Genomic DNA, 26,844 nt, shown 5'->3' on the forward strand with positions numbered 1-26,844 from the left:
AAATCCTTGTTTCCACTTTATTGCAAAGCATTTTGCCTAAATCAAGAACTTAAGAAATCTATGAATAAAATTGTCCAAACCCCACCAAATTTACAGCTTAATTTCATCTTTAAAATAAAAGAAAAATGTTCACACTAAACATGTATAAATGGGTGGTGCACTTTTGGATCATGTGCACTTATATTTTCTACTGCACCCTTAAATTTTTACTTTATAATTAAAAGTTAAACAAAAAATATGTTTATAACTGCACCCTGCAATTCTCTTCCAACTGCAGGGAATCCTGGCCACTGAGTAACCTTATCTGCATACACACTTTAATTCAAATCGAGACTTTTTCTGATTCTGTCTGCAGAAAATAGTTCTTTTCATACACCTCACTTCGCAATCTCTTTTCCAAAAGTATTCTTTTGAAGAGAATCTTGTCCAAAACATTACCAGACATTAAATATTAACAATCTCTTTTAGAAATTCAAATTCAAAAACCTCAATTTGTGATGTTCCAGCTCTTTCTATAAATACCTTAACCTTCTCAAAGCAACATAACAAAAAACCTATAGTGAAAAAATCCCAAGATGAAGGTGAGAATTTTTGCTTTGTTCTTACTCATTTCAGGTATTCAAGCCATATCAAGCTCAAACTTCAACACTTCAGAAGGTAATGGCCTCGTCCACAGCAATGGAGAAGCACAACAAGTTCTTGGTATTCTTCTGTCTTTCAAACAACCTTAAACCGATGTGTTTTTCAACCATTTTTTTTTCTTTGGCTTTTATAGTATTAGTAAGGGTTAAGTATGTTTTTGGTTTCTTAACTTTCGGTGAATTTTGGAATTAGTTCATTTTGAAAATTTGGATCAATTTAGTCCTTTATCTTTCGAAATACGTGGATTTAGTCCTTTTAATCAATTTTTGTTAAATTTATTTGACATTTTAAACGCGTTTCGTATTTGACTTAACATTAAAGCAAAAATGTGTCAAATAGTATAAACAACTCATACAATTCTGAGATGCGTACAAAACATCAAATAAATCTAACAAAATTAGATTAAAAGAACTAAATTTACGTATTTCAAAAGATGAAGAACTAAATTAGTTCAAAGTTTTAAAATGGACTAATTCCAAAATTACTGAAAATTAAGGAACTAAAAACATATTTAACCCTATTAGTAATGTTATTGAGTGGTGGTATATAGGGAAGTTATTGCATGGAAGCATAGAAGAGTCAACAAGTGTGAAATACGAAGTTGAAGATAGTAAAGAAGAAGTAGTTGATACTACACAAAAAACACAAGGTGGAGGAAGTTCAGGAAGTAGCGGAAGACCAGGAAGTGGAGGCAGTGCAGATGTTACTCGCAGGCCACGACCAAATTCTGCACCATCAAAACCTCATTTTTGTGTCTCACTGTTTATTCTTTCTGTAAACTTTGCTTCTGTCATCTTTTTCTTCCACTATGTCTGATGTGTAATCCATGCACAACTAATTAAGTTGATGCTCATATGAAACTTATGAGATTTAAAATCTCAGCTTTTCCTCATAAGTGGGAATAAATAACGTTTGGTTCGAAGAACGAATCTAAGTTTTATATCGGATAAAAATTAGAAAGTTGAGAAAAGATCTATAAATTTTGTTTTTTTAAGATTTTGGATTAAAGGTGACGTAAATTTCTCTAGTTCCATTGATTATGTATTTGTCTAATGAACCTCCTCTTTTATACACGATTAAAAGTCCTAAATCAACTAAAAGTAAAACAATTTCATAATATATAGATGAAGTGCAAACCTCATCTTATAAAATAGTTTTATAGTTTTATAAGACTGAGTTACACTTAAAATTTATTTCTATCATATATTCATAAAATGGAAGTGAATTTTTTGCTTTGGAATTATAAACTGTTTAGTGAATTGGTCCATGTTAATCGTTAATTAATATTCTATTACGATGAATTCTAGAAGCTGAATCAAAAGTTCAGCAATCTGAGAGGCCAGTAAAATTGTTTCTATGTATGTACATTTTTCTAACTTCCATTGTATTTAATTTGTTACACTTACTAGCTTAGCTATATTCTGTTGAAATGAAATAACATGATGGATAATAATTCTTAGGAAGAACATTATACTTTATTCCATATTCTTGCTAACACTAAATGAATTTCTGCATCTCTTTTAACTGTCTGCCATAAAGATTAGAGCTGCACTCTCACTTTCAAAATTGTGAAAGTAAAAAGGGAACATATACCTTTTTTTTTTTTTTGACAGCAAAGAGTATATATACCTTATTAAAAAGTTGTTACTTTTTAAAATATAAAATTTAAATATTTGTTAATAGTGTACATAATAATAGGTAACCTCTTAATTTCTATTTTTTGATTATTATTTTTAATAAAATAGTATAAATTATAAGTTTACTTAAGTTTCAAGTACAGTGCCTCATCTCTTGCTACAATGTTAAATATGGATCTTGCATGTCTCTTACAAAATATCGTTCAAATTACAGTATAACAAATTTTAAAAGTGACACCATTTACGCAACATATAACAATAGGGAAAATCTCACTCAAAAATACCTAATACAAATAGAGAAAACAAGTTTCACAAAAATGTATATTATATATATTAAGTATTTTTTTTAATTATTGTTACTCAAAACGTATTTTAAAAAAGTACAATAAATTTAAGTCTTTGAGACCTAAATAGTGGAATAAAATTAACCATACAAATTAGCAGTGTCTACACATTTTAAAAATTCACTATTGATGGTGATTCTGGTTCTAACAAGATTTTAGACTGTTGTAACATCTCAATTTAATAGAATAATTTTAATAAATTGAGCGTTGCATATTCATAGTAAAGAATAGGATTTGGAGATCAAAAAGAAAAAAAGTCAAATAGAAACACAAACACAGAGAAAAGGTAAGCTAGAGATAAAAATGATTTTCATCATACAAGCAGATTTTTAACCAGACATTTCAGTAAGCACACAATGTAATCCAGGAAATGGGGTGTTACACACAAGGCATATAAAGGCAAATAATGAAAGACCCTCAAACTCAATTATCTGGATTATACGCTTAATATAGAATTCTAAAGGAAGTATGCACCGTGTTGGTTTTTAAACTCTGCAAAGTCTAGACACAAGGGATTATCACCCAACCACACATAAGGTTAATCCCATTATGTCTTAAGCTCAAACACCTTCCAAGACTAGGATCTCCTGCCACTCTCACCACATAATTCATTCTACTCTATATGAGTGTGAACAATGATCAAAGTTCAAAATACCTTCATTTATCTAGACATCTCCTATATCAAGGCATACACTAACTACATCATCACCAAGAGTTTCCCTTGAAACTCTTTTACCAACAACATTCTACATGTCGTCTCAAACATTATAGTCTCATGACAATGAACAACCAACCAGTCAATTCATGTCTCATTTCATGCAAAGCACAACATATAACTCTATCATCACATTGCATAAAACAACGTGGCATCATACTTCATACAATAAAAGGGTAAACAAATCAATCATGGGAAACTACATCCAAATCAGAGAAGAGAACAAAATTAAAACACGGCCTTGCACCAGTCTCACTCAAGCTAGAGGGTCTTGCTCAGGCCGAAAGGGGTTCTTTTGCTCAAACGAGCCCATCTCGCCTAGGGGAGAGCTTGGACAGTGGCAATTCAAGGTTTATGCGAGTTCTCGCTTGGGCGACACTTCCTCGCCTGGACGAGATTACTCTCGCTCAAAGTTGGAGACAACTCAAGCACAAACCAAGGACATGTTCCTACTATCTCGCTTAGGCAAAAGCTGCTTGCTTGGGAAAGATTAGCAGATTTTGTTCACCTGTTCACGCATGCAGATCCAAGAACTCAAGCAATATCAACTCATTTCCATAAAACATGAACATTAAACAGGCACTAGAAACACAATTTAGAAACCAGAAAACATGCAATATTTATAAAAACTTTAAATCCTAGCTTCCCTTACTTCGAAACTGAGAACTAACTCAAGAAACCCTTAGAGGAAAAACACTAGAACCAAGAACAACTTAAGGGGCTAAAAACAGAAGAACAAACAGACGAGACTAAGACCACAACAAAGATATACAAGGAATTAGAGCTATCAAACAGAAAAGAACGCAAGAACGAGAGTTAGAGTTCTACTTACGCGGAGGGAGAACGTTCAGCAAGTTTAGAGGAGAAAGTAGCTCAAGCCCTAGCAAAACTTTCTGTTTTAGACAAGGGAGAAAAGAGTGAACTATAGCCAAATAAGGAAACATAATGAGAGTAAGGGAGCATCTGGATGAGAGGTCCTGGAAAAAGAAATGGGCTTGGACCTTTTTACCAAAGCAGATCCAACTCTTTAACATAGAAAAAAAGTCTTACACTATGAGTTTGATTCCTTCTGTTATACAATTTGTTTAATAAATTTAAAAGGAAAAATGATAAAGATTATTAATTGAATTCTCCACTAACAAAATACTAACAAAGGAAGTAAAAAAAATATCGCTAATTCATGTCGTTGCTTTACCAATTTCCATGTCTATATGCGTGTTGTCATATATATATATATATATATATATATATATATATATATATATATATATATATATATATATATATATATATATATATATAGACTTAAGGAATATACTATTCTGAATTATGTAATATGAAAATAAAATTTTCATAAAAAGAGCTTTTCAAATATGTAATTTGAATAAAAACTTTTAAATTGTACAATTGAAAAAAATTATCTGATTTGTATAATTCGAAAGACCGTCAAATTATAACTGGAAAATTTTTCTTGTGAAATAATGAGTTTTGGAGTGTGTAATATAATTGTTTTTTCTCATGCAAAATATAACTTTTAAATTGTATAATCTCGATGGAAAAAAACCTTTAGATTACACAATTTAAAAGTAAAAAAATATTCATAAATGGTATAATTTAAAAGTTTTTTCATGTAACAAATATTTTTCAAATTATACAATCTAAGCAAAAATTACTACTTACATAATTCAGTATATATTGTTTTTTTAAATTACCTAATCCAAAAGTTAAATTCAAAAATCATTTTTAAGACCAAAATAGAAATATGAGATTTATGGGGTGTAAAAGGGAAACTCAGGACTGCAAAAGGAAATTTCAAAAACTTGGGCTAGGAATAGTATAAGGTTTGAGTGGTTTTGAAACGGAAGGGAAAACATTGGCACATGGGATGAAATGTTTAACAAGACAAGGTGCAACATGCTTAAAATATTTTATTATAAAATACCCTACACTAGGTGTTAATCACATGATTATCCCTAAAAAAAGCAACTTTATCCTTAAAACCAGCAACTTCACAAGTATATAGAACAAGCCAATAAGTTAGATCTGTTCACCGTTCTTAACTATATTTTAGTAAACTATGTAAAAATTAGAATAATCAATAGAAATTACATGAATTAAGTTGAGTGATACACAAAAAAAATAAATAAATAAATTTACGAGCCAAGTTGCACTAATCTTTTTGAAACCGGCCATGGGATTTGGGAAATTAGATGTTTGATTAGTTTATTGATACCCATCCTCATAATTGTGCACCCTTGTATATTTTATGATAAATAAAGCAAAGGCACATTTGAAAGTTACATAGAATACAAAAATAGTAGCAATTGATTTATGTGTTTGTGGGTAGTGAAGTTACATTATTGATTGAAAAAAGAAGCTTCCTCCTTGGGATGAGGATAAAGAGCAACACAGAACATGCCGGAGTAAATATTAAAAAAATAAAGAAATTGATAAATTAATAAAAATTTAATAATTTAAAAATAAAAGAGGTGGTGACACGAAAGGCGCGTGGCAGCCGTTGGTTTAACCCGAAACAGCCCTTCCTATATCAGAGGCAACGGAGAAAAGGATCCTTTTCTGCTTCTTCCTTTTCTTCCACACAAATAATACATCATTTCTTTTCTTTCTCTCTTTCTCTCTCTTCCTATTCGCACGTACACACACAACACGCTCGCTCTCTCTTCTTTTCCGATTCCACTTTGCGGACACGAGTGAGTGAGTACTGTTCCGTCAAACCCTTATTCTCTGTCGATTTTCTGTTTCGCTATTTCATTTTGCGCGCTTCCTTTCGTCGCTGCCGATTGCGATTATGGTTGTATGGTCACCATTTCAATTGTTTGATTCTCGTTTGTTGTACTGTTCATTTCATTCATCATTGGTTTCGACTTTATCTTGAATCTTGATGCATTCCGATTCGATGTGTCTGCTGCTCTCCGATTACATTGCATGCCTTTTACTCGCTTGAAGCATTTCGTTTTTTCATGTTGCATCGCATGCTGGCGGACGGATATGGTTAGATTGACTTTTTGGAATGCGTTGTTCGGGATTGAAATGTGTCTTTCTGTGGTGTGATGTGATGTCATGATGCGTAGATGTAGTGTCCTTTGTGATTCAATGGTGTTTCTTGTGTGATTGTAGTTTGAGATGGGGATATATCTCAGCGCTCCCAAAACAGAGAAGGCATCTGAAGATGGCGAGAACGACAAGCTGCGGTTCGGTTTGTCTTCCATGCAGGGTTGGCGGGCTTCCATGGAAGATGCTGTAAGTAATTACCTCCTTATTTTTCTGCGTCTTGTGTCATTTGCTTCCACTTGGTTTTTATGTTGCCATCGACAAGTGTCGTGTTCACTGTTTTTTTTATGCAATTGAACATTTGATGCTTTGGTTGCATTCGAGGGGAGTTATGTTAAAAGATTAGTTTGAGTTCATTGACACTGCTATTTTGACAACGAAGTTTAACGAATATCCTAAGCTAGATTTACGGTATACATATCGACGTGATAGTGAGTCGAGTGGTGGCTAACGAGTTAAATTTGATATTTGCGCAATTGACTGAGAAGTTTGTTAAAGGAGCAGTGTCTTGTGTTCAATGTAGCTTATTGACTACGAAGTTTCCCTGTTAATCTTCTATATTGAAGAGAACAAGACTTCACTTATTTGTGCACTTCAATTAAAGTCATTTGCGTCGCCTATTGATGTGATTGTGCAAATCTAACTCAGTTTTTCAAATTTTCAGAGGAATAAATTTCCCTCCTCTAGAGTAGTTTTAGTCATGAGAAATTGCTTCTCTTTGGAAGTGAATTTCATATGTATGACGTAGATGCTTTGTGTACCTAATGCTTTTGTACTACAGTCTTCAGCAGCTCATTATTATATTACAGCCCATTCATGGTGTACACAACTTTTAATTCTCTTACATTGCTTGCCAGCATGCAGCTATCCCATATTTGGACGAGTCTACATCTTACTTTGGCGTTTATGATGGCCATGGAGGTCGGTATCAGCTCTTTATGTTTTCAATTGTATTTATCTAATGTGTCCATACTCATTTTCTTAAGCAAGGAAGAAATGATTTCTTACCGATTCTTTTAAATTTAAATTAATTTGATCTGTAACTCACCATTGGAAATTTCCCTCTAAACTATCTATAAGAAAATTTATTTCATTACTTACGAAGTGGTTTCACATTTCTAATATTTGATATGGCTTGAAGATTTTTACTTTGGAACTCCCTTCAGAACTCACCTTAGTATGGGTGGGTTCTACCGGCTGACATTCTTTTTCGGGACATTGATTGGGATTTCGTTTTCTTTTTTGACCCTATCTGCCCTGTTGACCAATGTCACTCAAAATGTGAATAACAACATTATAGGAATTATAATTCTTTCAAACTTATCATTGAACATAAATACTGCGTAAGTTTTCTTTTTTCCCGTTTCTGATACTTGCCACGTTGCAGCCTTGCTTACATAATGTAATATGTGGTTCACAATTTTTACTATTGACAAACCAAACAAACCCTTAAGGTTAAACATTTTTGGCATACTATATCTTATTAGGATTTTTTGTGCCCATATTTTTGTTTATTTATTTGAAACTTTGTTCTGCAGCCTATATTAAAGGAGAAAAAGGGGAGGGGGGAATATTCTTTTATGGTGTGTGTGTTCTTTATCTATATTAGAGTATTAGCCATTCAGACTCAAGAATATTGATCATGATTCATAGCTCTCACTTGAGGACTTTGAGAAATTTGTAAATCTTAAATGATTTCAAAATGAGGGTAATGGCCTAGAGGTCCTGACATTTATGACTTATTGTCTACTTCTAGTTTTATAATCCTCAATATGGTCTCATGAAATTGCAGGCAAAGCAGTTTCTAAATTCTGTGCCAAGTATCTACACCAGCAGGTGCTGAAGAGTGAATCTTACCAAGCTGGAGATATAAGCACATCTTTACAAAAATCTTTTCTTAGGTATTCATGTTTGTTTATGTTTAGAGCTTTCATTAATCTTATTGGATGCCGATAAAAGTCAGGGGATGGTACAGTATGTAGATGTTCTTTACATGTAAAAGCTGATTTGGCTTAGGCTCAACCCTGTGGTATGTGTTCAACTTTTGCACCAAATGATTTACTCCATCTATCTACTATATATGCCCTAGGAGAGATGTGGCATAAGGAAAATATAGCTGTGAACCAAGTTAGAGACACTTATAAATAATATTAAAACAATTTTCTTCTCCTTTCTTTTTTCTTCTGTGTTACAGATGTTTCAAAACATCTCTTCATTTTTTTTGTAGTCTTTTTACTTGGTAAAAGTAGACCTTAAACCTAACACCACCTCTCATTGACTGGCCTTGTAAGATTATGTTTATACCAACTTATATACTATAATTTATTCATATCTCAAGTCGTGGGGGGATCTCCAACAAAAGATTAGTAATGTCACCGGCCTGATCTGGAAGTCATTTTCAGAATTTGTGTTTATTTTTAGTTATATTTATTTTCCTGCATGATTAAAATCATTTGTACATTTGGTGCTTTATAGATCCATAAGTTTCATTTCCATAAATGGAAATGTTCATATGACATTTAGATGGAACTGCTTCTATCAAAATTATGTCACTTTTTTTTTTTAATTTTCCTTCATATTGGCAGAATGGATGAGATGATGCGTGGACAAAGAGGGTGGAGAGAATTAGCAGTCTTGGGGGATAAAATAGAAAAGTTATCTGGTATGTTAGAGGGCTTTATTTGGTCTCCCAGGAGCAGTGAAGCCAATGAGAGTATCGATGATTGGGCATTTGAGGAGGTAAAAACTAAAACAAATTTTGTGCATCATAATTGCTTGGTTTTCTGCATGTTGCCAAGGTTTTATTGTATGCAATTTAAGCTTGTAGTAAATATATAGGAAGTTTTTCTAATTATAGCTTAGCATTTTCTTTTTGATTATTTATTTAAATGTAAATCTATTATTAAAAAAATCCATTTAACATACTTTTGTATGCGTTAATGTGCATATTAGAGTTGACGAGTTATTAGGTCAACTTTCTTTGCTTAAACTGCTTATAAACTAAACTGCATTTGGCAGTTATGAATTACTACTTTCTTAAACCATACGGTGATACTTTGCTTCTCTATGCTAGAATTTCATTATTTTAGCTTTGTTTCATGTGTTCTGTATTTTTGTCTATCTCATACTTATAGTGCTTGTTCAATATGACAGTGATAAACTTGTGTACAAATCAACATAAACATTAAAAGCCAATTCTTTTAAGATGTCATGACGTATGTCACAATTTGACTGTGAAAGAAGGTCCTTTCTGATTTGGTGATTACTGCTACATATTATAAGGTTTAGTTTTTGAGGATTCTTATCCTATAGTTTTGTATCTTTCCTTTGTTTCCGAATAACCTGGGAAAATTGCACACACTTTTTCTTAAAAGGTTTAGTTTTTGAGGATATCTTATCCTATAGCTTTGTATCTTTCCTTTCTTTCCAAACAACCTGGGAAAATCGCACTCCCCTTTTCTTAAAAGGCATCCACCCATATTTTATATTGTAGAAAACCCTAACCTCTAGGGATAGGCATCAAAGGTTAACCCTTTAAACTTTGGTTCTCTTCATTTATGTTGCCTAAATATCAATTTTCTCCCAAAAATACCAGGTAACAGTGAAAAGAACATGAAGAAAGAGCGAGCATTTTACTAGTAATACATAGCAAAATTATTGAGAAGTTGGAGGCGCACAATATAGCTTTGTCTCTCTCTTCAACGAACAACTGCTTTTGCATTTGTACGTATAGTCAATGACAGGGTGTATTGTGAATGAAGTCTCGTGGATGCCTGCTGTTAATGTAGTATTGTCTGTTATTTTATAGGGGGTGTCACTTGGTTAAACAGAAATAAGGGCGTGGGCGTCACACTTGGTTAAACCAATAAGGCATCTAGGTGTTTGTTTAAAAACTAAGGGGTTGTGAATATTAATTGAGAAGACCTTGGCAGAAGTGAGTGTAATTTCACATAATAAATTCTGTTTGTCAATAAAAAAGACTTCAAATCGTTGTTTGTCTATAAAAAAAAAAGACTTCAAATTGTTGTTTGTCAATAAAGAAACTACAAGTTGTAAGGTCTGATGTTGGGCATTCAAGTTTTGAGTCCTATTGTAGAAAGTTTTATTCTGAATTAAGAATGTTATGGTGTAAATTAGGGACCCCATTCTGATTTTACTGGACCAAACTCTGGAAGCACAGCTTGTGTAGCTGTTATCCGAGGAAAGAAACTTGTTGTTGGTAATGCTGGAGATTCTAGATGCGTCTTGTCAAGGAAAGGCCAGGTATTCTCACCTTCTTGATGCAGTTTTTTTATCTTCTCTAGTTTCAGCATGCATGCAATGTAAGGTTATACGGTGCAGATACATGATTATAAAGGGTGCTAATTCTGCCTAAAATTTTGTTTTCTGAGATGGATATTTCGGTACAGTATTTTGATTTACTGTACTAATTTTGTTAACATAAAAGGTGTGTTTACATTTGAGTGAAATAGATAGAGAAAAGAAACAAGAAGAATGGAAATAAAAAAGAAATAGAGTAGGAAAATGTTGTTTGGATAGATAGAAGAAGAAAAGGATGAAAATTCTCTCCGTTTGATTTTGGTGGGTGTTATAAAATTGATCCAGTGTATTTTGAGAGTAGGCTTGGGTTGATTCATTCATCTCAACCTAGTCCGACGTCTTATATTTTCTTTAAAATGAGTTTTTAGCAATTATATATTTATAGCAGTGTTATCATCAATGGCAGATGGTGTAACATGACAGAAGGCAAAAATTCTCCCTATAAACATGCCATTGCGGCTTATGGCCCCACCAGCGGGGGGCCTTCCTTCACAAATTGCCTATGATGGTGGTGGTTGGCAAGAAATTGGCCACGCCATTCTGCCATATGGCCACTATATCTAACTCTTCTTATTTATAGTAAAACTTTATCAAGCAAATGCATAATTTGTTAACATGATATTTCTTTATTTGTTTTGAAATATACATTATAAAATATATTTTTATTGAAATAAATAATAAAAAATGTTACTACGAGTATAATTTTCTTGTCTCTTTATCTTCTCTTTTCATGGGTCAGGCATGATCTCACATAAATGGCTCTATAAAAATCTCAAGTTGTTTAGGGATTAAGATAAACTCAGCCTAGCTTGTCTCATGCTCATCCCTAGCTTGGATGCTAGGAAGAGTAAGTAGAAATAAATAAATGTATTATATAACAAGTTTTTTTTTTTATAATAATACAAAACGTTAAATTTAACAAAAAATTGTAAACCTTGTACTGCATTATTTTTTTGTTAACATTCAAATTAGATTTTTTTTTTTTTTTATCTTGAGTTATAAAAAGTTATTTAATTTTTAAAAAACGGAAAACAAATATCAAATGCAGAAAACATTTGCCCCAACTTTAGGATGAAATTTTTTTGAGTGCAAGATCCTTCAACAAACATGAATGATTGCTTTTTACTTTTCGCTCTTTCCTTCCTCTTTATTTACTCAAGCAAATAGGGTATGAGGTAGAGGGACTAAGGACATTGATATTTTAAAACATTGTTATTGTATTGATATCACACAATCTAATTTTGGCATCTAAATGCATCCTTCCAAAGTCTAAATTTCTCCTGTACCTGTCAACACACTAAATGTTTCTGACTTATTTCCAAAAATTATGAATTTACTCAGATTTAATGAATTAGTGTCTGTGAATAGATACCTTTTGTGCATGGGACAGCCATCTTTTGGCAATATTCACAGTTATGTACTGAATTTTTATTTGCAGGCACACAATTTATCTAAGGATCACAAGCCTGATCTTGAGGCTGAGAAAGACAGGATTCTAAAAGCTGGTGGTTTCATTCAAGTTGGACGGGTCAATGGAAGTTTAAACTTGGCTAGAGCAATTGGTAGTAGAAATTCTTTTTTGTTATAAATTTTTAATGTAAAGAAAAATGTGAGGGTTTATTGTTTCCTGAATGTTTTATAGTTGCTGCCATGATATTTTTTATTTCCTTCACCAGTACAAAGTGTTCTGTAATATTAATTTCTTTCTATTCCAGGAGATATGGAGTTCAAGCAGAACAAGTATTTGCCTGCCGAAAAGCAGATCGTGACTGCTGATCCGGACGTAACTTCAGTATGTATTGCCATATGCATTATTTTATTTTATAATTAAGTTAATATTTATGGATTGCCTCTTTCTTGGACCTTTGTCTTTTTTGAAGTTATACAAAAATATCTTCGAAGAAATATAACATGAATTCATTATACATCTTTTGGCATCACTCCAATAGAGAAACATATTGAAATAGAGAGGAAAGAAACATGAAAATAGAAATAAATGAGAAATAGAGGAGAAACGATATATTGATTGGATGGATAGAAATAAAAGATGGAGAGAAGTGAAAAAAGAGTCTCTGCCTGTTTGTATGAGTAGAAACTATAGTGGAAAAAATAAATAAATTATTTTAAAATATTTTTACATTAATTAAAATTAATTTTAATACATTAATTTTTCTTTATTATTCTTTATTATTTTTATATTATAATATAAAATATTTAAAAATTAAATAAAAAATGTGAGAGAGATTATCTATCTCGAACAATAGATAGAAATTTAATATTTCTATCTTATCCCGTTACTATTTCTTTCTACTTCATTTTACACCCAACAAGCAAGGTGTTAAAGCGAGATGATGCTCTTTTGTAGTGTTGTTTTCTACCTTTTTGCTCCAATTCAAATTTATGCGGATACTCGTATACTCTATGTAACAGGTTGAACTTTGTGATGATGATGAATTCCTTGTGTTAGCCTGTGATGGAATATGGTAGGTTACTTGGCTACTTAAATTTCCTGTACAAGCATCATTGCTATTACCAAATTTATATAGATGGCAAAAAAGTCCTTATTCTTTATTTTGTAATTCACCACATAATTTACTTTTATATATAAACTCTCTGTAGGGATTGCATGTCTAGCCAACAGCTTGTGGACTTCATACATCAACAGTTAAAGACGGTAAGTTTTTTATGGCTACCTTTAATTTACTGATAGAAAATGATTTGAATACAAAATTCACTTTGTTGTAATTTCAAATTTGGTGGTGTCATTCATTAAATATCATGAATGCGCAGGAGAATAAACTTTCTGCGGTTTGTGAGAAAGTGTTTGATAGGTGCTTGGCACCAACAGCTGGTGGTGAGGGATGTGATAACATGACCATGATCTTGATTCAGTTCAAAAAACCTTCCAGCGCTGATGTTTCTGCCACGAACCAGCCCCAATCGTCTGCTCAACCACCTGAAACCGATAAAAGTTCAGAGAAAAAAGTAGAGAAAAAGGTAGAATCGAAGTGAGAGAATTTCGAAAATGACTTGATAGTCACCAGTATCTTAGTGCGTGTTGATGTTGAAGCATCGGTAAGCAGAGGAGGTTCTTGGGTAACCATTTTATATCCAAATTCAGGGTGTTAATTCTCAATAGGGGATTGTAAATTTGTGACAAACTAATCCATGGGGCCAATATTGGTTTTGTACATAAGTGTGAGGTTTCTAGAATATGAACGGAAAAGAAAAAAAGAATCAGAAAGCATACTGATGTATACCGGATGACTAAAATCACCTTTTGCAAACTTACCATTGCCAATTAGTGTGGACCAGCAGAATGCGTAGAAAGAACGAACGAACGTGTCTGGATTCTGAAGTTATTTCATGATCCATGATCAGTTCCTTAAGGATTTTGTTCCTTTTTCATTTCCAACCCTTTGTTTGGGGGCTCATCTACCAGTGTTGGTAATTGTTGTCATTGTTAAATTTTTCTTTTGGAAATTATAATTGCTCCTTGATTTTCTTTTTGGGTTTCTATTTACGGAGATTATTACTGGTTCCAACAAACAAACATATTTGGGAATCGCTGGGGTCTTGGTATATCAGAAATTTCAAAATTAATACTTTACATTTTATTTTTTTTAGTGAATTCTACTTTTCGTGCAATGATGTTTTCTTTGTATAATTTTACCTTTTTAAAGGTTCAAATTAACTCCTATTAAGTATAACTAAATGAGACAAACAATTAATAAGTTCAAGTATATATAAATAACGATAAAATAGATATTACGTTTTTTGGCCAGTTATGAATGTATGTTAAAAGATATTTAAGAGAAAATATTAATGACGTCTAATTTAATAGAATGGAGAAAACAAAACTAGCACTTTTAAATATGTATTTTAATTTATAAATACAAATATATAAGATTATATTTTTAGATAAATATATGTTTACAATTGTGATCGTGATCAATTATTGTAAAATTGCTATGAATTTATTATTTCATTGAATATATTAGAAACAGAGTGATATAATAAGTTTGAAAAATAACTGTAATTTTTTTTTTTAAACTCAAACATTTATTTTACTTACTAAGGGATGCAGCCTCATCACATATAAATGAGGAAAGAGTTTTTGGTAAAATAGATCAGATTAAAAGTAATTCAGCAGTTCATGACAAAGGTTCACACGTCTCAATTAATTCTTTATTTTATTTCTAATACTTTTTCAACACATCTTCTCATTCTAAACATTAGCTTAACTTAATAAAAAATCATAAAAGACACAACTAGTAGATTTTCAACAAACCCAAGAATAAATTTCGTGGACCCATTTCTAAACACTGCGTGTTGTAAGGAAGATAAGTAAGAAAAAATATATCCAAGGTATAAAACTTAATTTAATCGGAAATTACTATATACGTTATGTTGCTAATTTATTTAATAAATATTAAAAAAAATCATATTAATTACAATTTCTGCCTAATTAATAATATAATACATTGTCTGTACATGGAAATTAATTTGAACAAATAAGATAAGTTGTTTAGAATTAAAGAGAGATAGTTATTCACTTTGGGTTTAAAGTATCCAGTCTTTTCTCTCTTCTCTTCACAGCAAATTTAGATTGCATTTCTTCTAATAGTTATGCTAATTAACATAAAACTGGATTACACAAAACGTGTATCAAACAAAATAATCCTACAAGAAAATGATTATAAAAAATAATTAAGACTAAAGACATGGTAATAATTTTCACCTGCACTGATTAGCACCGCTTCTAAATATGGTATTGAACTAAATCAGTACAAAAATGAAGCAAACTTCCAATTATGTCTAAACAAATAACCATGTTATGCCATAGTTCATGAGTAAGAGATCCTAGGTGTGCACTTTTCTAATACTGCAACATTTCTTCAGAGAATTTACACGTTTTTTGGAATAACAAGTTACATGTATCTAATATTATATATAATTCTAAACTAACAAATGAGAACTTTTTCAATATTTTAATATTTCTGAAACACTTATATTCAAATTTTATTTCTATAAGAGGAAAATATGGTTACGTGTCAATCTCTTAGAATTTTGAAGATTAAAAATTAATTCAAAAACAAATCACTCTCACACTATTTTTTTTTCTGACTCTTGGTGTTCCACACACAATACCTCTTTCTCATTCTCTTTCAAACCACTTCAGCTTTTTCTCTCTCTTTCTCACTCGCACACATCAAACCTCTTCAGCTTCCTCTCTTCCTCTCAACCTCTCAACTTTTCTTCTTCTCTCTTACTCCACCGGTGTTCGTCCTCCATCTACCTTACACCAATTTTTTTCTTCTCAGATTCATGAGCACAGTGAGTAACACAAAAAATGTAACAATTTTTCTGCATTTTTTCGTTGTTCTAACATATTTAACTAAGTTTTTTTGTTGTATTTCTTGGTTGGATGATTTTTTTGCTGACAGATCTACTTATTTTTGTTGTATTTTTGTGTTGGATGGATGTTTTTCACCCCAAATCTATTTTTCTTTGTTGTATTTCTCTATTCGATGGATGTTTTGTAGTCAGATTCACAAGCATAGTGAAGAACACAAAATTAATTTTTTGCGTTTTTTCGTTTTTCTACCATATTTGGATGAATGTTTTGCTCTCATATCTACTTATTTTTGTTGTATTTCTGTGTTAGATGAATGTTTTGTCATCAGATCTACTTTTACTGGTTGTATTTTTTTGTTCGAAGATGTTTTGTTCTCAGATTCATGAGCACGACAAAGAACACAAAAAAGGTAACAACTTTTTTGCTTCTTTGCGATTTTTGTTCTTCTATCATATTTAAACACTTTTCTTTGTATTTCTTCTCTGCTGGATGAATGTTTTCTTGTGAGATTCATGAACACGTTGAAGAACACCAAAAAGGTAACAACTTTTTTATTCTCTGTGATTTTTTTGTTCTTCTACCATATGTAACTACTTTTCTTTGTAGTATTTTTATGTTGGATTAATGTTTTCTTGTGAGATTCATGAACACTATGAAAAATAACACAAAAAAGATAATAATTTTTTGTCTTCTCTCATATTTTTAGTTCTTCTACCATATTTCACTACATTTCTTTGTAGCATTTCTATTTTTGATGAATGTTTTCCAGTCAGATTCTTAAACACATTGAAAACACCTAAAAGGTAAAAACTTTTGTTCTTCTCTTCGATTCTTTGTTCTTCTATCATATGTAACTATTTTTCTTTGTAGTATTTGTCTATTAGATCAAGGTTCTTTTTGTGAGATTTATGAAATTATTGAAGAATGCGAAAAATGTCTATGTTTTTCTTCTTCTGTCCAATGTTTTCTCTTCTACGTATCTAACTATCTTTCTTTGTATTATTCTCCTGTTGGACCCATCTTTTAATTTGTCATTCATTAACTAATTGAAGATCACCAAAAAACGTCAATGCTTTTCTTCTTCTGTCCGTTTTTTTCTTCTTCTACCCTATGTAATATCTAACTCATTTTCTTTGTAGTATTTAACAGTTCAATCAAGTTTTTCTCTGTCAAATTCATTAACTAATTGAGGCAAGGACATCCATCAAGAGTTTGGGCAAAATAGTTCAATGAACTCATTGAGCAACATAAGAAAGGTGAAACCGGTTGAATCAATAGTTATCTGCGAGATGATTTAGATTTTTTAAACCTGTTTAATCAATAGTTATCTTTAAAAAATCTCTTATTTTGTTATTAACAGAGTTGACTAACAATCTTTTGTTTTTAAAACTTCATTTATTTTTTTCTTTAATTAACAAAGTGTAGTAACATACTTCAAAGTTGCATTTTTGAACATTATCAACATATGTTTTTTATATTTAATTATTTTATCTTGTGAAATTATTTTATATATAATATTAAATGACTTTAATATATTGATAATAGTCAGTAACAATTTTTCAGTTTTAAAACTTCATTCTATTTTTTTGTCTTTTTCTTCCAAATTTTATTCTTCACATAACAGACCATTCTTCACATAACAGACCTGCAATGTTTTTTGGAAGGATGAATATGGTGGGTGTTTGAGAAGAATGAGGGAGCCAAAAGATGTTTGTTGAAGATGCAAAGTTGTGCTCGAGACATTTATGCAATTCCTAAAAATAAAATAGCACACAAACTAGTGTAGAAAATTTAATCTTTGGATAGAACATTTATGTTAGAGAAGGTCTGCATGGGAAGATACAACATTCATTTAATTAGTGAGGGAGTGCCATGTCCAAAAGAAAAATATAATTGGTGGTCTGCATAATTAATGTTTTGAAGCAGTAAGTATCATACGAGGACACTTTGAAAACCTTTACAAAGTTTCATTATTCAAAAATTAAAAGATGTTGAGAAAAATAAAAATAATTTTTCAGTTTCTTCCAACACTACTTTTCAGTTTCAAATCTTACTTTTCATCCTCCAAAATTAAAAGATGTTGAGAAGAATAAAAATAACTTTTCAGTTTCTTCCAACACTACCTCCAATGTAAACTTTGGTCTCTTCCAATGTGTTTTTGCCATTAATTAGCATTAATTATGAAGAAACCAAAGAGGTTTTGTGTGTCTCAATACAATGTTATATTTGAATTTATTGTATTATAATTTTAAATGAAAAATACTTTAAAAAATCTACCTACTTTCTTGAAAAAGTTTTACACTGATTTCAAAAATCTTCTTACCTTCCATTAAGTAAAAGTCATTTTGAATTATCAAATATCTAATGCTATCTAATCTAATATGTAATACATAATATTATATACAATTGCAAAGCTAATAATATTCTTTTGAGTTGTAAGTTTAACCATTATTAAACGTAAATATTATAAATAAATAAATAAATAGTGAATAGTAAACAAAAATTAAATTATAATAAAGAAAAAAATAAAAAGAGAGATAACGAAGAATAAATAACCAAATAAATAAATATTTATTATATATAATATATAAAAAATATATTTACTTTAGACTTTATAAATTTGTCAATAAATAAATAATAATAGTAAAAAACCTGATTGCACACATTTATTAATAAATTTATTTTTTATTAAATAAGTATATATATATATATACTTTTATTTATATATATATATATATAATAAATTTATTTTTCATTAAATAAGTATATATATATATATTTTGAATTGAAATATTCAAATATATATACAACATTCACGTATACATGTTCAAATATATGTTATAATTAGGGATGGCAACGGGGCGGGGCGGGTACGGGTATCATGATCCCATCCCCATAATAAAAATTCATCCCCATCCCCAAACCCAACGGGTATACAACTTTTGACCCATCCCCATCCCCACCGGGTAACGGGTATTTTCTTATACCCATACCCATACCCATTTTTTTATTGTTCCATATATCAATTAAATATTTTTTATAAAAAAAATTTAAAAATCACACCAACGGAATCATGATACTATCAAAATATTCAATATTAAAATAACATACTCTTTTTGATTTTCATGATGTCAAATATTAAGAAAAATATTATAATAGTATAAATCTCAAATTAAAGTATCAAATAACAACTAAATAAAATTCAAATAATTATATAAAAGCTAAAAAATTACACATTACTAAAATTTTATAATAACCAAAATATTTATTAATTTTACAAATGATCAGTGGTTTCATTTGCATTCGATCCACCTACACATAGAAAAAAAATGAAAAATTAGATATGATATAATAATTGAAATTGAAAATTTTAATTACTAGAATATAATGTACCTTCTTCATCAGATTCATTTTCACTCATGAGAACATCTTTTCCTTTTAATTTTTTAACACCTACAAACACCAAATGTAGAATATTAGATGAGAATTCACAAAAAATACTAACAAAAAATATTAATAAATTTGAGTAACTTACCTAGATGGTTTGAGTTCCATATCCAACTTCTTGTACACATCAAAGCCTCTATAGTAATATGATGAAGTCGACTACGGTGAGAAGTTAATATCTGACCACCAGTACTAAAAGCAGATTCAGAAGCTACAGTTGTTATTGGAATAGCTAAAACATCCCTTGCAATTGCTTGAAGGGTTGGAAACTTTAACCCATTTGTTTTCCACCATGATAGGATATCAAATTCTTGTGTAACCGGCAAATTATCTTCTTCCAAGTAATAATCCAACTCTGTTTTCATAACTGTAGTTCTAGATTTTTTCTTTTTTGCCATAAACTCTAAAAATTCATTCGCATCATTATCAACATCCTTTCCCAACTCCAATGATGTAGCTCTATAAGAAGAAGTTTCATTCTTTTTTGATTGATATTCCAAAACCAAATCATAGCACATTTGACGAATCCTACTAAGTTTCAGATCAAAATCATTACCATACAATTTATAAAAATAATATTCTAACATGTCCATCTTGTACCTTGGATCTAAAACTGAAGCAATTGCCAATATATCATGAATAACACTCCAGTAACTTTCAAATTTCTTTAACATTTGTATTGCCATATTTTGAATGGTTATCTCAGGAGATTTAACCCAATCATTTATTGCAATCTTGATCTCACAAATCTTTGGGAAAAAGATGTTGGCAGTTGGGTATTTGGAGCCAGAAATGATTTCTGTGATGTCATTAAATAATTTTAGCCTTCGACAAACATCCTTTGCAAATTCCCACTGTATATCAGTTGGCAAAGAAGTGTATTGAGCTTCACGTTGCTTTAACCTAAAAAACACATCCTTATAACATATGGCAATATCAAGCATCTTGTAAGTAGAATTCCATCTAGTTGGGCAATCCAAACTTAACTTTTTAGTGAAAGAAATTCGCAATTGTCTAGCTGTTTCCTCAAATTTTTCCATTCTTTTAGGAGTTGCTGTCCAATATGCTACACTTTCTCGAATTTTTTCCACCCCTTCTTTTAGGACGGCTAACCCTTCTTTCACAATCAAATTAAGGATATGTGCTGAACAACGCATATGAAGCAAAGACCCTTTCTTAATGAGTGTGTCCAACTTCAACTTATCCTTAATTTTTTCAATCATGCTATCATTTGTGCTGCAGTTGTCTAAAGTGATAGTAGACAATTTTGTATCAATATTCCAATCGAACAAACAATCAACTAATACATTGCAAAGTCGATCAGCTGTGTGAGGTGCGGGAACATAAATGAACCTATAAATTAAGCAATATTTTGTAAGACATATAATCTTTCTAGAGGTGCATAAAAAAAATTACTGGAAAATTTATAAATTAAAAAAGGTGTACCTCAAAATTATATTTTGCAATGTCCAATTGTCATCAATATAGTGAGCTGTGATAGACATATACCCTTTCTTTTGATTGCTTGCAGTCCACATATCCGATGTAATTGCTATTCTTCCTTTATTTGTATCTATCAACTTCATAACAACTTGTTTTTCATGTTCATAGATGCCGAGTATCTCTTTCTTTATCGTATTTCGTGAAGGAAGTTGAAATAATGGTTGAATTGTTGTCACGAATCTAATAAAACCAATATGGTCCACTATTGACAATGGATATTCATGCAATATAATCATTGTTGCAAGTTCCCTCTTGGCATTTTCTTCATTATAAGCTCCACAAGCCAATTCCTTTTAGCCACTTGAAATCTTAGAAAAAAGTGTTTTTTGTCCCCCTTTTCCTTTTGCTAAAGCCTTCTTTTGAATACATATGTTTGTATGATGGTGCAAGTGCTTTGTTCCATTCTTTGTTTCTCCACCAAGCAGTTTCTTGCAATAGTTACATTTAGCTTTGTATTTTCCATCAACTTTTATCTTTTCAAAGTGTTCCCACACAACACTTTTCAATTTCCCTTTCTCAGGCTCTACTTGTGTTGTTGAATGTATTTCATCATGAACTTCTGAAGGTGTTTGCGTAGATGGATTCAATGGAGATTGACTGTCATTATTGGAACTTCGAAAGGGAGTTGGTTGTTGTGAACACTGTGGTGGACTTGGTACCTGCAAATCTTGATCTCCTGTGCTCATTTTCTCTAGAAACTAACATACGTAACAAAAAAAATCAAACAAAGTAAAAAGGTTAATTTCTTTTTTAACAAAATATAAAAGGAAAACCAATAATCAAGTTTAAAAATATTTCAAATATTTTTTATACTATTAAAAATTTATATTATACCACTTAAACGAAATAGCACAAATAACAAAATTAAATTAATAATAATTCAAATTTAAACATAGATTCTTCATCTTTTGATCTTGAATTAAATTAAGGATTTATGCAATTGAGCACTTAAAATTGAGAATTAAACATTATCATGAAACAAAAAATAAATAATAAATAAAATTATCATAAATGAGTAAAGATAATTAAATGTGTGACCCAAATTTGAGAATATCCATTTGAACATAACATAACGAAAAAAAAATGTATAATTAAGATTATGATAAAAGCAAAAGTACCTTGAAGATCTGCTTAAACCTTAAAGAACAAGCCAAACAATTAAAAGAGAGTAAAAAAGTGTATAACCAAAGTAACAAAAAGAAGAGCTACAAAATAAGAGTCAAACATTTTCATGAAAATAAATAAATAAATAAAGATAATCAAATGTGTAACCTAAAAATTATTTCATAGAATGAAATTGAGGAACTTTATCAATCAACACTTCCGTCGTCCAATCTAAATGTCAAAAATATAAAGAATAAATGGAAATCTTTTGGTCTTCCAAGAATTTTGCATTTTGAATTATGACTCTATTTATTATGAACAACAACAATCATGATTTGTGAGACTCAATCAAACATATAATTAAGTTTAAGACATTCACAAAAAATATTATTTATCAATTTTAAGTATATAAAAAATATACAATTTTTATATCATCATGTTGTTTTTTTGGAGATGTTATCTGCTTTTTTATTTATCGTTAAGGATTAATACAAAATGCAAAATCTTCTTCTAATAATGTGCTTGAAAATCGATTAATCTAATATTACTTATTACGGTTGTATTCTTAACTTTATATCAATTATGGTTTTAAAATATTGCATTGAAAACCAAAATCTTCTTCTATTAATGTGTTTGAAAATTGATTGATCTAATATTACTGATTATGGTTGTATTCTTAACTTTATATCAATTTATGATTAAATTTAAATATTAATTTAAGAATAAATTTATATTTATGTAGAATTAATGTAATATTATCATTATATATTTTTATATAATATTAAATTATATTGAATTTACATTGGGAATTATTTTTTTTTTCATTTAATATCCTTCGAAACCGAACTTTTCTTATAGTTGATTTTTTTAAACATCAAGCAGCAAATAATATTAGGTAATATATTCATTCCGTGTGTTTTTAGAATAAAATTCAAAATTAATTCATTGAAAATAAAATCGTTTTTTGGTTTTAAGTTGTGAAAAATTAATCATAATACATATAATAATATTAATAAATTTTGAATTCAAATTTGAAAACGTAACAGACATTAAAAGAAAAAGGATGTGATAACAAAATTTAAATTTAACATTTAAAATGAAAAATATATACAAAAAGCTAATTTTTGTAATAAATACTTTAATATTATTGATAAAAATATATAAATTCAAATATGCAAAAAATTGATGATCCATAATGATATAATAATATATTATAAAATATAATAATATGTAATAATGTAAATATAAAATATAATAATATTAATATAATTAAAATATAAGGTAAAAAATAAAAATTATAAATTTTTTAAAATTTTAAAGATATGGAAATAATTAACTATTTCAATTTCACTATTATTGCAAGATTAAGATTCGAAAATTGGAATTCGAAATATATACAGTAACATTTTCTCTAAAAGCGATTATCAAACTGAAGCTTTCGAATGAAAGTGAGTGTGACTAATTAAACCAAAAATATATTAATAAAATTTGAATTTTGACATTCAAAAAAAAATTGTGAAATAGTGTAAGTTTTTTAATAGATTCATATAATGTCTTTAAACAACTTTCAAATATTTTTAACTTATAAGAAATGTTCGTATTGAATATATTATCAAAATCTAAAAAATGATAAATTGAAAAAATTTAATGGAAATACATTAATATTCACAATTAAAATAATAAAAGTTAAAAATATGATATAAAAATAAACAAGTAATATAATATTTAGAAACAAAAGCTTCGTGGTTCGTAATAATATAATAATATATTAATATATTAGTCTTAATATGATAATAACAATAGTAAAAATAATTAAAATATGGTGTAAAATAATAAATAAATAATTGTAAAATTTAAATATGAATTTTAAATATTTTTAAATAATTTTTACATATTTTTGACGTTTTACATAAACTTAAATAATAATTTAAAAAATAATTTTTATAACATAGACATTGGTATATCATTACAACTTAAAATTATACATTCTTAAAATTTTTAAAGATATAAAAATTACTAATGATCTCGATTTCAATATTTTTTTTTCTAAATTAAGATATATATTGTCAAATTTGAAATTCAAAATATATAGTAATAAAGTTTGAATTTAAATTTTAAATTTTAAAAGCTATAAAATATGGGAGCAAAGTTAAAATTTGAAATTCAAAATTCAAAAAAATTGTGAAAAAAGGACTTCATAGATGAGTCTACCAGGGCTTTTTTGTAAATCTGGGTCATTTTGACCAATAATTTGTAAATATGGGTCCTTTGAAAACTTTTTTGTAAATCTGGGTCATGTCGTCAGGGGGGAGAACGACATTCAAGAAGAAGTCGTCCTCCCAAAGGCTGGTTTCCTTTTTTTTTTTTTTAAATCGAAGTCGCTAGGCGGGAGACTGGTTTCTGCACTGAAGTCGTCAGGCAGAAGACTGGTTTCAGTTTTTTTTTTAACGTTACACTTTTATTTTATTTTTTAAAAATTTTCAGTTTTCTTTTTTTTAACCTTAATTTATTTTACACAATTTTCTTAAGAGTAGTTATTACATTTAATTTAATTTATTGGGAATTAATTTTGTTATTGGTAAAATAAAGTAATTTTAAAAAATACATAAATAACATAATTTAAATGCGCAACCTAAATGATACGTAATAAAAATAACAGAATAAAAATTACATAATAAAAGTAACAGAATAAAAATTACATAATAAAAATAACACAATAAAAATTACATAATAAAAATTACATAATAAAAATTACATAATAAAATTACTAACGATAGGGACAGTTGCCCCTATGATGTCCTTCATTTCTACAATATGAACATTTGCTTCGTCTATTTGGATTTGGTTCATCCATCTCATTATGGATTATATTAGTTGGTGGTCTTCCCCTTACCCTACGACGCATGTTTGGGTCTGAAATGAAATTTGGTCCGGTGTATGGTGACCAATATTCTTTATTCCTAACCGGATGAAATTGTATTTCATATGCTTTATTGATGTTGTAGAGGCTATAAACTGGATGGATTTATGAGGTTAGGTCTATATGCGAGAAAGAGCAAACAACTATTACGTGATGACAAGGCAGTCGAAGAGCTTGAAAATGACCACAATCACACCACCAATCATTTAATCTAACTGTAAAAGACATTGGTAGGCGGTGATCATGTGGAGAAAACATCTCTTGAACTTGAAATTCATTATTTTCTCTTGAGTATCGACGAACTTGACACATTCCCGCTTGTTGTTGATTTTTTCTAATGATAGCATTAATTTCCTCTGTATATTGGTGGCCTGCTCGAACATGGAGTCTGCCTTAACCCCTCTCTCAACAAACCATGTTGCGGTCCTTTCAAATGTTGCCCTAATTAGAGCACAAATTGGTAATGAACGAGCTCTTTTTAAAACAAAATTCATACATTCTGCCAGGTTTGTTGCCATGTGCCCGAATCTACTACCTCCATCGTAGGCCTGAGTCCATTTTTGTAGTGGTATCCTGTCAATCCAAGATGCCACTTCTGGTGAATAGGATCTCAATGCTGCCAATTTAGCATCCAATATGGGTTGTTTCACCTCGTAAGCTGTAAAAATACAATTATATTAGTTAGTTTAATTATTGAATGTGGTGAATGAAAGAAAAAAATTATTACCCATATTCTTTAACCGGTTCTTCAATTCGTGATTCTTGAATTTTTTGTTGAAATTTGAAGTAATATGACGTATGCCTTTCCCCCTGTCTGTTATCAAGCAGAGGTTTGATTGTGGTGTAACATGCTCCCTTAAGAGTTGAAAAAACCATATTAAGGCCTCCTTTGTTTCTCCTTCCACTATTGCGAAGGCCAAAGGGAATATGTTACGTGACCCATCTTGAGCTAGTGTTGTTAGCAATGTTCCTTGATATCTTCTTGTCAGAAATGTCCCATCTACTTGGACAACTGGCTTGCAATAGTTAAACCCTTGGATGCATGGTCCAAAAGACCAAAATACGTGTTCCATAATATAGCAAGAATGGTCAGGTTGGCCACTTACTTGTACAGGAGATCCAGTGCATTGAATTATTGTGCCGGGATTGCTTTGTTGTACAACTTGATACCACCTGGGAAGTTCATTGTAAGACTCTTCCCAATCTCCGAACTCCTTAGCAAGCGCTTTTTGCTTACCATTCCAGGCTTTGTCATATGAAACTGAATATCCGAAACGATGTTTAATTTCAGCTATCAAACTTTTGATAGGTGTGGAAGGGTTTTCCTTTACAAAGTTCATCACAATATAACCAATTTGGTTGGAATCAAGGTTGACATTATTTGCAGGTTGCATGGTTGACAAATAGGTGTGTGATCCGTCAATCTTTCTAATTTCCCAATTCAAACTTCGGTTGTTATAAGCAGCCCGTAAACGCCACGGGCAGCCTTTTTTGTAGTCGACACATCGACATATAAATTTTTCAGATTTGCTCTCAAAAACAACAAATCTATAACCATTGTCAATATGGTATTGCTTGATACATGACACGGTGGACTCTTTTGTGTCAAAAGACATGCCAACACATAGTGAATTTTCAGTCAATGGATTTGAAGCTTGAAGTGAGGTGTGACTTGATGACCCACTATGATTCGTTGTATGGACTGTATATTGGTCGGTAACCAACTTATCTTCACTAAAATCAGACAAAATATCTAGATATTGATTCAACTGATCTGCCAT

General features: G+C 30.2%; 3 protein-coding genes across 6 annotated transcripts; 2 read left to right on the plus strand and 1 right to left on the minus strand.

The window, feature by feature from the left end:
* Positions 1-466: 466 nt before the first annotated feature.
* On the plus strand, positions 467-1,586 carry LOC114193893. The gene is made up of 2 exons (XM_028083872.1): positions 467-702; positions 1,193-1,586. The coding sequence occupies exons 1-2, from the start codon at positions 576-578 to the stop codon at positions 1,456-1,458; spliced, it is 393 nt and encodes a 130-aa protein (XP_027939673.1). The 5' UTR covers positions 467-575; the 3' UTR covers positions 1,459-1,586.
* Positions 1,587-5,858: 4,272 nt separating this feature from the next.
* LOC114194559 (probable protein phosphatase 2C 60) lies at positions 5,859-14,236 on the plus strand. 4 transcript variants are annotated; one of them, XM_028084879.1, is made up of 11 exons: positions 5,859-6,053; positions 6,477-6,599; positions 7,268-7,331; positions 8,203-8,311; positions 8,996-9,149; positions 10,548-10,673; positions 12,169-12,292; positions 12,446-12,522; positions 13,161-13,213; positions 13,350-13,404; positions 13,521-14,236. In XM_028084879.1, exons 2-11 carry the CDS (start codon positions 6,483-6,485, stop codon positions 13,740-13,742), a joined length of 1,101 nt encoding a protein of 366 aa, XP_027940680.1. In that variant the 5' UTR covers positions 5,859-6,053; positions 6,477-6,482; the 3' UTR covers positions 13,743-14,236. The 4 variants fall into 4 exon arrangements, with proteins under 4 accessions (XP_027940680.1, XP_027940681.1, XP_027940682.1 ...); XM_028084880.1 differs by having other exon boundaries at positions 5,906-6,049; XM_028084881.1 differs by having other exon boundaries at positions 5,910-6,057.
* Positions 14,237-25,269: 11,033 nt separating this feature from the next.
* Positions 25,270-26,844, minus strand: LOC114195086. The gene is made up of 2 exons (XM_028085482.1): positions 25,791-26,844; positions 25,270-25,721 (listed from the first exon to the last, which is right to left on the minus strand). Exons 1-2 carry the CDS (start codon positions 26,842-26,844, stop codon positions 25,270-25,272), a joined length of 1,506 nt encoding a protein of 501 aa, XP_027941283.1.

This window comes from Vigna unguiculata, chromosome 8 (assembly GCF_004118075.2).
Source record: "Vigna unguiculata cultivar IT97K-499-35 chromosome 8, ASM411807v1, whole genome shotgun sequence".
Lineage (NCBI taxonomy): Eukaryota > Viridiplantae > Streptophyta > Magnoliopsida > Fabales > Fabaceae > Vigna > Vigna unguiculata.

Bases quoted from the DNA above. Each gene is read 5' to 3' on its own strand.
- LOC114195086 (XM_028085482.1), bottom strand. From the start codon at position 26,844: ATGGCAGATCAGTTGAATCAATATCTAGATATTTTGTCTGATTTTAGT. The intron at 25,722-25,790 runs GTAATAATTTTT...GTATTTTTACAG, and splicing joins GAACCGGTTAAAGAATATGG to CTTACGAGGTGAAACAACCC.
- LOC114193893 (XM_028083872.1), top strand. From the start codon at position 576: ATGAAGGTGAGAATTTTTGCTTTGTTCTTACTCATTTCAGGTATTCAA. The intron at 703-1,192 runs GTATTCTTCTGT...GGTGGTATATAG, and splicing joins AGAAGCACAACAAGTTCTTG to GGAAGTTATTGCATGGAAGC.
- LOC114194559 (XM_028084878.1), top strand. The intron at 12,293-12,445 runs GTAGTAGAAATT...TTTCTATTCCAG, and splicing joins AAACTTGGCTAGAGCAATTG to GAGATATGGAGTTCAAGCAG. The intron at 13,214-13,349 runs GTAGGTTACTTG...AACTCTCTGTAG, and splicing joins TTAGCCTGTGATGGAATATG to GGATTGCATGTCTAGCCAAC.